At 36.3% G+C, this 13,914-nt stretch overlaps 1 protein-coding gene and 1 non-coding gene across 3 annotated transcripts; both read right to left on the minus strand.

Moving 5' to 3' along the window:
* Positions 1 to 951: 951 nt before the first annotated feature.
* Positions 952 to 4,746, minus strand: LOC141605595 (protein NETWORKED 4A-like). 2 transcript variants are annotated; one of them, XM_074424432.1, is made up of 3 exons: positions 4,617 to 4,746; positions 2,830 to 2,935; positions 952 to 2,566 (listed from the first exon to the last, which is right to left on the minus strand). In XM_074424432.1, the coding sequence occupies exons 2-3, from the start codon at positions 2,903 to 2,905 to the stop codon at positions 1,146 to 1,148; spliced, it is 1,497 nt and encodes a 498-aa protein (XP_074280533.1). In that variant the 5' UTR covers positions 2,906 to 2,935; positions 4,617 to 4,746; the 3' UTR covers positions 952 to 1,145. The 2 variants fall into 2 exon arrangements, with proteins under 2 accessions (XP_074280533.1, XP_074280534.1); XM_074424433.1 differs by lacking the exon at positions 4,617 to 4,746 and adding an exon at positions 3,595 to 4,545.
* Positions 4,747 to 11,027: 6,281 nt separating this feature from the next.
* Positions 11,028 to 11,135, minus strand: LOC141610263 (small nucleolar RNA R71). Its single transcript, XR_012528167.1, has one exon. It is a non-coding gene; the product is annotated as a small nucleolar RNA R71 (small nucleolar RNA).
* Between the last annotated feature and the right edge of the window lie 2,779 nt (positions 11,136 to 13,914).

Below are 13,914 nucleotides of genomic sequence, written 5' to 3' on the forward strand. Positions count from 1 at the left end.
TGTTAATGTTAGACTATATTGAGAATGATTGCAGGGATGGTGGTGTAAGTAATTTATAGTTTTTTCTTCATTCTGTTAATTTGTGTGTGATTTTAGGAACTATTTTAGAATTTAGGATGTAAATCACGAAATTAGGGACATGAAATTCAAAAATGCTGAATCATTGAAAAAATCTATGCAATTTTTTTTGGAAAAGATGACGTATGATGGGAATGGGGTTAGAATATATGGAATATTCTATGCACGTCAATTATTCCTTGCCATCTTTTTTCTTTTTGATTTTTTTATTACGCTATAGTCAAAGATGACTTGACAAGTTATAGCTTCTTAATAAGTGCCACGTAAGATTGTAATATAATATTAGAATGCCAAGTCAGCTTCTTTGGCAAGTGCATCAGAGAAGTATATGGTGATATGATGTTTAAAAATAAAATATTAACCGTTTTGGTTCGGAATAAAACTTATTATTTGTCAAATTAGTGTTCACGTAGGGTGGAAAGATCTCGAACCTAAAACACGGGATAAACACACCATTGACAATGACATGTTCGGTGTAACTTTAAAATTGGGGAGAAAACTTTCTTGACGTAAACATGCCATTTGTCATTGCAAATGGCATGCCTATCAGAGTGGACACGCCATTAGGAGGTTTAATTACATTAAATGTAGAATGGATAGGGATTTTAAATTGAATTAAGTTGGTCTTATAAAACTAATGGGAATTTTTTTTTTAAAAAAAAAAACGTCAAGATGAATTCAACAGATGTATTGGATGGTTTTGAAGTTGATCTTCCGAAGGTGATGTTTTTAATTTCAAACACGAAACAAAAGGAGCGAAGCCTGACTCCGAAATTGGCATGAGATTCTAGTGGTAGCTCAACTTGAATCATGGACCCATGGCCTTCCTCGACTCCATCTCCATCCACCGTTCTATCAGAAAGCAGCTCCATACCGAAACAAAGGATGTAACATAAATGATGATAGAACTTCAATAATACAGAAAAGAACATTTAGTTTTCCTACACTATACTGCAAATATAAAAAGCATTTTCTTCCCAGATGCAAAGTAACTCTTAAGAAAACTAATCAAAACAATTGCTCAAAGTTTAAACTACAACATATGACACCTTTTTCTTCCTTAATGTTTAAGAAGCCATAACCGCCAGAGGCTTGTGTTTCAGCAATGCCTGACGGAGTTCATGGTACTCAGATCTGTAGTACTCGATTGAGAGACAAAGCTGTCGAATTGCCTCTCGCTTCTCATCTCCTCTCTCACAAATCCAATCTCTTTGCTTCTCCAACTCTTTCTCTTGTTCCATTACTTTCAAACCCAACTCTTCTATTACTTTCTGACTCTTCTGCGACATTGCAACCAGGTTGTCCTGGTCTATTCTCAATTTGCTGATATGCTCCTCCAATTGCTGAATATTGATGTCGCGACACTTAATCTCAGCCTGTAGAGTCTCAAGCTTGGCAAAGATTTCATCTTTCTCGGACATTAGCATGTCGTACTTGAGCTTACTCGAATCAAGGTTTTTGTTCAAAGAATCTACAATCTGGTTTTTCTCACAAACCTTCATATTAAATTGTTCAATTTCATCAAGCAAAGTTGCTTCCCGAGCTTCATGAAACTTTTTCATTTCCGCCTTTTCCACTTCACATTGCTTTATCTGTTCTCCCAACATTTTACATCTCATTTCTACATCATTTACTCCAATATTTAATGCGTTATTTTCCGTCTGTAAGATTGCAATGTCAGATTGGAACTGAGACTTCTCCTTAGAGAAATCATTTTGTGCGTCACGGAGCACAACTTTCAGCTCATCAACTTCACGACTATAATCACTTAGATCATTTGCAGTCTTCGCTACCATTTCTTGTAGTTCAGAACTATGATTCCTTTCAGAAGACAACTCAGCTTGTAAGAGATTAATACTTTGATTTGCTAAATCAATTTTAGCTTGCAAATGAGCTTGACCTTCCTGAAAATCATTTGTAAACTTGATTTCCATTTCCTTCATGTTTACCTCGGAAATTTGAAGTTTTTCTATTGTCATTCCAAGCTCCTCCGCCAAAGTCAGATTTTCATACTTCAACTTAGCAATTTCATCTTCAGAAGCCTGAAGCTTATTCTTTGTAATCCTGAGCTCAGTTTCATAAGTAGCCACTTTCTCAAGCAACTTCTCATAGACAATGTCTTTTTCCTTGAGCACGGTTTCTCCATCTCTATCGGATTTATGGAGATTTTCTTTCATGTCAAATGACTCGGCCTCAGTCTCGATCATGATAGGACGTAGGACTTGACCATCATTGACATGAGAAGCAGAATATTTTTGAGTAGGTAAAGTATATGTACCCGATTCAGCATCTGATGAGGAAGAGGAAGAGGAAGACGACATGGCTTCAGACTCCTCTTTTGTGGAAATGTCGGAACTATCCTTGCCAGAGTTCAGATATGTCCCTGAGATGTGATCTTGCGTAGTTGGCTTTTGTTCAGGAGTTTGTATAGAAAACTCATCCTCTGAACCTGACCCAAACATGTCTAAAGGTTCTTCTTCTGAGTTGACTGTAGACGGTAAATGAAAAATATATTCGATGAACTAGAAGCTAGAGATAGATAGCCAAAGTAACATAAATGCTAATAACAAACGTGCCCGAGAGTAGATGTCTGCTAGCTTATATTGTAAAGCAATTGGGTAACGATACTCATGACCAAGATTCAAAACCCGCCAAATGAGAATGGCTTCCGTGATACCCTTTATACCAGAAACGAATGAATAAATAAATAAATAGACAAATAAAAGCTAAAAGTAGCAAAAAGATGCTTACCTTGAACATTAGAGAATATTTCATCTTCTGGTGATAGTTCATTCATTTGCCACAGCTCAGAGTTAGGCTGCGCCATCCCAAATAGATCTCGGTGGATATCCTAGTACTGCACATTTGACTGATCCAGTTAGAACTTCCAAGTCTCGAAAATACATCGATCTTCAGTGGAGGATTCAGCATTAGAATAACAATTGTAAAACGAAATGAACGAAAATGAGTGCAATAGGTATTCATAATATTAGCATACTGAATTTTTTTTGGCCGGAAAGAGAGCCGCAAGCAATTTTATACTGACGGGTTTCAAACCAAAGTCACGAATGCAAATTATACAATTGCTCAATGAATTTAGTAGCTAAGGTCGAATCTACTAAGGATATCAGAAATTCGTAAACATGCTGAAAGCTAAAGAGGGCAGACTCAACAGGAAAGCCATAAACGGGAAACGCTATCAAAATCAAACTATTATAGCCACACCAGTATATTTGGATCCTTATTCCTAAATAAGTAGCAATTTGAAGTTGGTGTAGGAAACAAGTGATCAATAGCCCAAAACATGAAATGTTTCTTTCATGTTCAGTAAAAGCACACCAAAGTTGGTTATTTGCCGAATTGGCAGTCTGGGGCTGTTGGGACAGTCGAAAATGAAGCATGGACTTGTCGACTGAGTTGAAAGACAGAAATCATCTAACTAATGACACAGAGATAGACGTACAGGTCATTACCTAAACATACAATGTAATTAAACTAAAACCAACAAGAACTCACATGGACAATGGTATTCAACGACCGGGCTAGGAAGAATGTCGCGAATTCATTCAACTCAAAAACTCAGTATAATTGAGAGCTTGAAGAATAAACTGTGCTTATCATCTCGGTTGTTTAAAAAATTTATAGTGAAAATGTGGAGTAGAAAAACATCAACTGTTCCTTAGTAACTACAAAAAGGCCCCAACTTTGAGATCTTGTTGCCTATAAATATATTTAATTAAACCTTTACTTACAATTGGTAATCGTACAGTGTTCCTTTCAAAACTAAGATATTAGGCAAAGTTACATAAATTTCACTCAGAAGTTGAGAAATCCACATTGTTTTGGGACTTGCAGCACATCTTTCATGAGATTTAAAAACTGTACCTCCAAATTCTAAATATCTCAATTTTAAAAAGAATATAAAAGATAAACAAATGAACCCGTGATAGGAAGTGCATCCTAGATTAGTTTGGAATTTAAAAAAATCAAACAGGTCTCATATGACGAGTCATAGTATTATCATCATGAGATTCGTATTTAACTACACTCCATATCAAAATTGTCTAGTTATTCTTCGAGTTAGAAGGTTAATGGAACGTAATTTTCTTGATTTTAAGAAATAGTGAGATGTAACAAACCTGATTCACTAACTTGATTTTAAATACAACAAAATATCATTTCCTTTTATACCAGGAGTTATAGTTAGGGGCAAAAAATCTCAGCAGAGACGAATAAGAACCTAAAAAAATTTCAAAATTTTAACTAAAACTTGCAATTTTTTCCTTGGTCAACCCCCTAAATCCGCCGCTGACTCCAACCATAATTTTATCTTCACATCAAATTTTCTTCAATACTCGAATCATATCATCAACAAGCATTTAATTTAAAGAATTAAATTAAGTAATGAAATGTACAAAAACAAAAAGTATAAACATTAAATGTAGAAAATTAATAGAAAATCCAGTTTGACAAACAAACATGGATGTACAAAATGTAATTAAAAATGAAAACATAGAAATAAATGAAAATGCACTCACCTGCTTTTAATCTTCAAGTATATTGGAAGACAAGAATTGAATAAGAAGAAGAATGAATGAAATGAAAAGTTTCGAGTTTGAGTGGGTGGAAATACTGTGTGGGTGTGTGTGGGGTCTGCTGATAAACGGGTCACATGTTTTGCCGCCTTTTGAATCATTTTTTTTCCATATGGACATACTTTGCCCTTGTTTTCAAATTTTGAAACCATGGGTTTCGGGGTCATATTTGTCAATTCAGGTTTATAAAGGAGTCCCATGTTCTATAATTGCGCCTGGAAACAGGGGTGCCCCATGACTTTAGTATGCTTTTGTTACTTTCCGATGTCTTCAGCGGGAAAACATTTACGTTCAACTCCATACACTAAATTCAAATGGGGAGCTAATAATAGCCCCAATGCCAATTGCCATGCCCCCAAACTCCAAACGACTACTGCCTCATAACTAAAATCAAATTAAATCAAATCAAATACCGAGTGCTATCTTAAACAAATACTCTATTTCATATAGATTTTTACCGTGTTCTAAATAAAAATAAAATAAAATGTTGAGAAATGGTTTCCGTTTAAACCAGTACAAAATAGTCCTCACCACCGCCGCGCGGGGTTGGTTCACAATATAATACGATCTTATAAAAACCAATTCCTTTATAGAACATGAGACTCCTTTATAAATTATGTCTTATCTTGCACTACTATGGTGTGACCAAGGAGGAGCAGACCACCCAATTTAATCACGATTATGGTTATCTTGGATTACCATTTTTTTTTTTGCACGGATCGGCTAGAAAGTGTAACATATGCGTAGTGTAATGAGATAGGGAAAAGAGGAAAGTTGATGCGGGAGCGATGAGTGACAATGAAGTATTAATAAGTCCTGCCATTTCCAAGTTAGTCGAAGGGTTTAAGATTGGCTCAAGTCAAGTTAAGAGGTTAACTTGGAACGGAATATATCAAAATGAAGTTTAGTAGACACTCCTCAGGATTGTTCAAACTGCTCTAGTATTGTTCAGGCGTGTTCACACGTTTACTTGACGTCCAAGTAGGGGCGTCTTAAAGTAAATGGAGGTCTGGTGCATCAGAAAAAAATGAGGCCTTAAACATGAATGACAAGTGTATTATATGTCGTGATTTGTATTGAATTTCATCAATAAAGCTTTTAAATTCAATGGGCAAAACTGGAGGTCCGGTTCCGCTGCCCGTGGTTTCCCGTGGCCTTAGACACCCCTACGTCCAAGAGAGTAATTTTGAGGCTTCTTACATAAAGAGTCATATCCTAGTATGTTTAGACTTTAGGAATAAGTATTATAAAGTACAATAATTTATTTTATTAGAGTTTAATTTATTTAATTAAGAGTTATTGTAATACATTCCTAAATTCTTTAGGAAAGCACAAGTTTTCTAATTTTAGTTAGCTTGGTTGTTAAATTATTTGTTTTAGGGTTATTTAATAAAAATACTTCAAACTAGGGCTGTAAATGAGTTGAGTTTGCTCGACAAACCCTCGAAATCGGCCCAGTCAAAGCTCGGCTCGAGATCGGTCAAACTCGGCTCGAGCCAAGCTGAGCCCAAACCGAGCCGAGCCCGAACACACTAAGGCTCGGCTTGGAAGCTCGTTTGAGCTCGTTATTATTTAACTTATTTAATTTTTATCGATACTGTTTATTTAGCTTATATCAGTTAAATGATAAATTAATTATAATATTAATTTAGAAAAAAAATAACATAAGAAATGTTATTTTAGCTAATAAACGGAAAAAAAATACTAGCTTAAAATGAAATATTTAATTTAAAAATTATGTTAGAACTAAAATAATGCTCGGAAAAATGGTACTCGAACAAAGCTCGAGCTCGAGCTTGGGATCGTAAAATATTATATGAGCCGATCCCGAGCTTTGATTTCAATAGCTCCGGTTCGGGCTCGGACTTGACTTTTACAATATCAGCCGAGCTCGATGATAGGTGAGTTCGAGCTCGGCTCGACTCGTTTACACCCCTACTTCAAAATATGGGTTACCTTCTCAAAATACTCCAAACTTTAATTTAACTCACAATAAACCAAACTATCGACACTCCCTTCTCGTATTATTACACTAAGTAACCGGGTACCTGTTTAACAAGTTGCTTCCCTCTCATTTCCCTTACAAACCCACCCATGAATCACTCTACTCTTATAATTACCCGACTCACCACATTACCAACATCCACCACAACCGTCTTCATCCACCCATAGCCACCTACGCCCAACTCACTAGTTACCTAATCCCAACTCTCTACCATCACAACGACCACCTCACAATCTCCCAAACACTAATTTAATATTTACCTCAAAATCGATTTGGGGATTTAGGGTTTTTGGAAATGACATCAATTGAAACAGGGGAGAAGAGGAGGCGAGATATGTTGTTGTACCCTATAGTGATTTTGGCGAACAAAAAAATATTTGGGAAAAAGAGTTTGATGTGACAATGCATACCATGAAGACATGAGAAGAGGGTTATGGTAGCTTAACTTGGGCAATCAATATCCACAAGTCTTGCTCAACCAAAAATCAAGGTTTATCATCACCTATATTTTGCTAGTGAGATCTAAAAATAAAGCTTTTTATGATTCCACATTACAAATGGCAGAAATATGGTTCCTTTTGGTGGTTATAGAAATGCTAATTCAATTATGGATTTTAGTGTTAATTGCAGCGAGGAGGCGGTCTTTTGAGGTTGCTTACATGTGTTGTATTGGTCTGGATAGTGTTACTTTCCTCAAAAATCAGAGGAGAAAAAGAGGCGAAACTGTTCTGGTTTAATGGGCAAAAGATGAAAATGAGATGGTGGTGGCTATAGTGGTGAAGGGTGGTTTAAAATGGTGTAAATTGGAGAAGGATCAAGTTGAGAGGGTGATGTATGTGTTAGAACCTAATTATTGATGATGACATGTCCATTTTAATTGTGTTTCAAAGTGTTCCATTTCAGAATTAAGCCCAACCTCCTAATCAAGAATTTATCAAATGCTCAAGGTTAAGAAGTGTTGATGAAGCCATCCAAGATTTGTGTTGTAATAGAGCCAGTTACATAAGGTAAGAGAGTATGGTACTAAGCAACGGTCTACTTACTAAGGCAACAGTAAGTAAGACTGTTGTTCAACAACATTCTGCTTATCAAGGCAACAGTAAGCAAGATTGTTGCTCTAGCTCATGTCACTTGAAGAGAGTCTTTGGTTTCAAAAATACTCAAACTTTCAAATACAAACTTCTATTTTTGAAATGTTCATTTATGATATTTGAATTTAATGAAAAGTTTTTTATTAAGAAAAGAATATCTCAATGGTATCTTTCAAAAGGTTTTTTTTTTTTCCCTCAAATTGGCAATTCATTTTATCATAGCTTTTGGAAAGTAGAATTTTTTTCTTTCCAAAATTGTTTTTCTAAAATGTTCTCACTTGATTATCAACTTTGCGTTGTGACTGATTTACAAAGACCTTTTAGGATAATAACAAAACATCTTTTCTTCTTTCACCTTTGGAAGAATGCTTCTTCTCATGCAAACTTAGAAAGGTCAAAATATTTGTTCTCTACCAAAAGGTTTGACCTTCAAAACCCTAGTTTGCCTCTCTGTAAAAAGAGCACTCCTTCCCTTCATTCATTAAGACTTTTTTATGAGAATTTCAAAGTGTTTTGCAAAATTGGTTTTTAAAAAACTCAAGGCATTTCTTTCATTTGCAAAATCTTTCTAAGTCTTCAAGTGACAACAGTTTTCACTACTGTTTTTTTAAGTATAATGCTCTCTTACCTAGAAATCAATAAGTTGTCCTTATCAATTCTTCTTGAATCAGTTTGAGGAATTTGATCTTGTAAACATTCTAACTTAGAGTGTCGAGTTCTTAGATGGAGTAGTCTTTGAACTCTTGTCGCAACCGGAGTAGGTTGTTGATACTATTGTAAGGGTTTTAAGTAGTCGGAGTAGATCACTTAACTAATCAATAAAAGGAAGATTGGACGTAGGCTCTTAGAGCGTTGCCCGAACCAATTCAAAAATAATTGTGTTGATCTCTCGTTACTTTTGATTCCGCTGTTGATGTGTCCATTTTATATATGATTTTACACCTTATTTTAGCTCGGTTTTGATTGAGTATCACACTTTTATTAGTGTATTTGTGAGCTAATTCTGCGTTCTAGTGTCTTTGCTTGTTTTTATTGTATTTTGTAGGAAATGTAGCTTTCATAGCTTTTTCTCGTCATATATGCAAGCACTAGAGATCACGAGGCTAAAAGAAACAAGAAATGCAAAAGGAAGGGCATCTTGGAGAAAATAGAGTAAAGGAATCCCGAGCATAAAGAAATTTGAGCATGGATTGATACAAATGAAGAAATGAAAGTCAAGCCCAGACAAAGTTCAAAGACCAAGTCAAGCTTGGAAGCATAGGATGTCAAATGATGCTCTAAACCGTTAGAAATTAAGGGGCTTAATGACGCAACATTGGATTACTCATGTAATTAATCAAGGAATTAAAGCGATTAATCGAAAATGTTGCGTCCCCGATCGGGGTGGCCTGTCCTCGATCGGGGTTACCATGGTCTAGGATTTTTACGTTTCTCCCCTATTTCACTATAAATAAAGGCCTTAACCCGTCATTAGGAGATATCTTTTTACACTCTTTTATACTCTTCATATACCCTAAGCAACACAATTCTCTTAATTTTCATTAGTTTACATTTTTTTAAGCAATCTTTCCGTTGTTATAAACAATTTCCATTAAGCATTTCTTTTATAATACAAGTTCTCATTCAAGTTATCTGGGCTTCATATCGTGTTCTTATTTTACAAGTTCCAAGTTCTCTTATTACGGTAATTTCGATTCTTGTTTTTTTCGTTAAATCGTTCTTTGTCATTGTTATTTCTTAAGTTTACATTATTATTATTATCATTAGCATTATTAGTTTGTTATTACATTTTATTATCAAGTTACTGTCACCATTATTTTATTTCATAGCATTTCTATTTCTCATCACTAGCAATTTCATTATTTCATATGTCATCTTTATTTAGTTTACTCATAATCCTTAACATTTCATTTAGTTATATTTTCATTATAATCATGTTTATTAATTCTTACATCATAAGTTTTAATTTATAATATGAGTGAGTATTTTCATATGTCTAGGGATTAGGGAAGCCATGCATAATTAGTATTTGTAAATGTTAAATTAAGATGATGTAATATTGTTTAATAGTTTCTATCACATGCTTGTTTTATTTGCTAATCTTTGATAATCGATCACTATCTTTGCTTAGTTTGTTAATTTACTTTTATAAGTCGAGAGACACGAAAATGAATTAGACTAAGCATGTTATAGTAGACCGACCTAGCCATAGCGAGAGCTCGTTAGGACCCATTCTATGGTTGACAATAAGGCCGAGAGGTGGTTGTCATAAGACCTAAACAATTGACAATATTATCTATTCCGAGTTTAGAATGATCATCTACATAATTGCATGTGTGCCCGACTCCCCTAGACTCTTTTATCATATATTTTACATCATTTTATTTACAAGTTATCAACCAAACCAAACAACCAATTGAATCAACCTAGATATAATTCTATTCATAGCATTTCATAACGCAATTCCCATCTCCTTGTGTTCGACCCCTACCTTACTACATTAATTTGTTAGTCAAGGCTAGGGTATCTTTGATTAGGTTGCGACAACCTATCAAATTTTGGCGCCATTGCCGGGGAGCACGATTTTATTGCATTTAGAATTGTTGATTTCTATCTTGTTTTCTTTTGTCTTAAGGAACACTTGTTCCTTGACACCGTTAATTACAAGTTTATTGAAGATTGTTGTCTTGTTACGGTCCTCTCTTACCGGAGAATTGATTCCCTTTGATCCGGAGTCCGAGAGAACTTTCGTCACCGACTCAATTATTTCAAGGAGCTTGGCGCATCTTCTACTCCCGGTTGTTTGGGTCGTATTCGTACCAATTACCCAATCCGTGACGAGGAATAAGGTTCTAGTTCATCATCTCCACCGCCACCATCATCTCCAATAAAAAAGATGGTGAAGCTTTCCGATCATTCCAAGCCCACTGCGGCCATGCTTCCAAAGGGTATCACTACTACCCAAATTGGAGCCACAGATTTCGAGATCAAACCGGCTTTCATTGGCCTTGTGGAGAGAAGGACATTTGGGGGAAGTCCTTTGGAGGATCCCAATTTTCATGTTCAAAATTTTTGTGACTATTGCTCCATGAATAGGCAAACGGGAGTCACACAAGCTCAAATAAGGGAGATACTGTTCTCTTTTTCATTGAAGGATAAGGCTAAGCTATGGATCAATATACTTGATAATGGGAATTACCAATTGGGAACTTTGGCTCTTGGCTTTTACCAAAAGTATTTTCCACCGGAGAAAACTCAAACCTTGAGAAGCCAAATCACGGGGTTCCGTCAACAAGCTCTAGAAAGCTTGTATGAAGCTTGAGAGAGATGCAAGGAGTTGCAAAGGCAATGTCCACATCATGGGTTGGATCCTTGGTTTATTGTTATAACATTCTACAATGAATGTTGTGCCGAGTCCCGAAGAGTTCTTGATTCCGCCAATAATGGGAGGTTTGATCAAATTGACACCGATATTGCTCATGCCACGATTGAATCCATGGCGATTCATGATGCCCAATATGTCAATTCTCAGAGTTCACCAATCAAAGGAGAGGAAGCTTCCGATACTTCGTTTTGAAGGCTCAAATCTTATTGCTCCAAGAAAAATTAGAGGCTCAAAAAGCGGCTTCCTCTCTTCAACAAGTTAATGCCATGTCCTCCACTAGCCAAATTGTTGTTTGTGAAGGTTGCGAAGGTGCGGGACCTTGCACTGCCCTATGTCAAGCCAATATTGAGGAGGTAAATGCTTTTCAAAGTTTTAGACAAAGTTCGTTTTCACCGGGTACTTTTTCCAATACTTACAATCCCAAACCGAAATTTCACCCGAATTTATCTTATAAAAGCAACAATGTGCTAAACCCTCAACCACAAAATACTTTTGTGCCTCAACCTCAACCACAACAACAAAATGCCTACGTTCCACTACAACAAAGGTTTATTTATCCACCGAGCTATCAAAACCAAACTCAAACTCAAAGGCCACCTTAACAAAATTTCCGACCAAACTAAGGTCCACCACCCTCAAATGCCCAACAAAACAATCAGGGGGGGGGGGACAAACTTGAAGCCTTGGTGATGCAAATGGTTAAGACTCAATTCGAGTTGTTGACTCAATACCAAAAGAGTGATCAAGCTCACAGTACCGCCATCACGATGCTAGAGAATCAAATGGCTCAACTAGCCTTTTCTAGCTCTCAAAAGAAGACGGGTCAACTACCACCCCAAGGTGAGAAACCATATGAGATGGTTAATGCCATTTAATTGAGGAGTGGTAAGAGTTATGATGAGCCATCCATGACTTCGGGTGATGAGGCCGTGAGTAAAGAGTCCAAGCTTGAGGGAGGTGAAAAAAAATGGGGGTTAGTGAAGAGCCTATCGTGGAAGATGTTGAAGAGGAAAACCCCATTCTTAAGGTGAAGGAGCTCGATCCTCTAATAAAGATTCAAGTGCCATTTCCCCACCGCTTAGCAAAGAATAAGAAAGTGAGTAAGTTTGGTAAGTTCTTGGAAGTTGTTAAGAATTTACAAGTTACCGTGTCATTCATTGAATTACTTCACCAAGTCCCTTCTTACTCAAAATTCATGAAATAAATCCTCAGAAAGAAGCAATCCTTCAATGAGGTTGAGACCGTAGCTTTCACTGAAGAGTGTAGTGCACTCTTACAAAATAAGTCTCCTCCGAAACTAAAGGATCCCAGTAGTTATTCTATCCCTTGCACTATAGGCATATATACCATTAAGAAAGCCCTTTGCGACCTAGATGCTAGTGTAAGTGTCATGCCCCTCTCAATTTGTGAAAAACTTAACATGGTTGTGTAGATACCCAGTATCTACACCTTCCAAAAACCACCCGATGATGATCGGACTACAATGCGTTTTTGATATACCTGCGTGAATTGGCTATACATGAGACGGTTCAATGCATTCCTCGGATATGAAAAATGATTTCAAAAGTTTTCTTACTTCATTTGCATTAAAACAACACTATTTAGAGTTAAAACCGTCTTCGGACCTAAAACCGGCTCAAAAACCCGCAACTCGGTCAACCTGAGTCAACCCAAATCTCGTATATCGAAAATAATGCCATAAATGGTTTTATCATGCCATTTGAATTAAAATGACACTAATTAGAGTCTAAACCGACACCGGGCCAAAAACCGACTCAAAATTCAAATCACGACTCAACACGAATCAAACCCGAGTCAAGCACAAAATGCCTACCCCGAATAACACCCAAGAATCATCATATTAGATGACCTTATTGTTACACGACATCTTATTTGGACACCACAAATCAAACCAACCAAAAAATGGCTGGAGCAATGGCCACATCCAAATTGAAAAGGACAAGACACCTCTTTGTATCACTGGGTGGCTCGCGCCTTAATGGACTTCCCCTTGGCCATCAAGCAAATTAACCCGACCTACCACCCAAAATTTCTCTATAAATATCCACCTTCACACACCATAATCTTTACGCGAGTGTCCGCCCCTTCACATCTCCCTTAAACTTCAATACTCGATTTCTTAAGTAAAAAAATCGACATGTGTTTTCGACCTACCGAACGAAAACACAAGCCTTACACATTTTGTTTGGTACCGTCATCGTGCATTCGACCAACTCAACATTAATCAATATGTTTTTCAACAACATATTTTCAACATATTTTCAAAACAAAATCCTTTTTTAAGGCACTCTTTTAAACTTCTTTGATCGCGAGTAGTCGCATAAGAGAAAACCGTCTCTAAAGTCGTCTACCTCGCAAACATCATAACACGTAAGTTTGAGGGTGTAAACAACTCACTTATTTCATGCCTTTACTGTTTTTACGAGTTTATAAGCATGAACAATGCATAACACGATTCAAAACATGAAAGATCGAGCAAAAACCGGATTTTGATTGGAGACACAGGCTGGTAGTCATCACTACCAATCTCGCGCCTCTTATGGTGTCCCTAGTCAGAATCCAAACGTGTTTGTGCTCGTTCTTCCTCTATTTTATTTCTTATTTGCAATCGGTTTTTACCACTTTAATTCATTCTTATGACAAATATTTTGAACATTACCGAAAATATCCTTTTTTTTTTTTTTTTCGTGAAATGTAAGAATTATATTAAAATCAAAAGAAATATAAAAGGAGATGTAC

This window comes from Silene latifolia, chromosome 10 (genome assembly GCF_048544455.1).
Source record: "Silene latifolia isolate original U9 population chromosome 10, ASM4854445v1, whole genome shotgun sequence".
Lineage (NCBI taxonomy): Eukaryota > Viridiplantae > Streptophyta > Magnoliopsida > Caryophyllales > Caryophyllaceae > Silene > Silene latifolia.

Excerpts from the sequence above, each read along its gene's own strand:
- LOC141605595 (XM_074424432.1), bottom strand. The coding sequence starts at position 2,905 with ATGGCGCAGCCTAACTCTGAGCTGTGGCAAATGAATGAACTATCACCA. Across the intron at positions 2,567-2,829 it reads AATATTCTCTAATGTTCAAG|TCAACTCAGAAGAAGAACCT; the intron begins GTAAGCATCTTT and ends TACCGTCTACAG.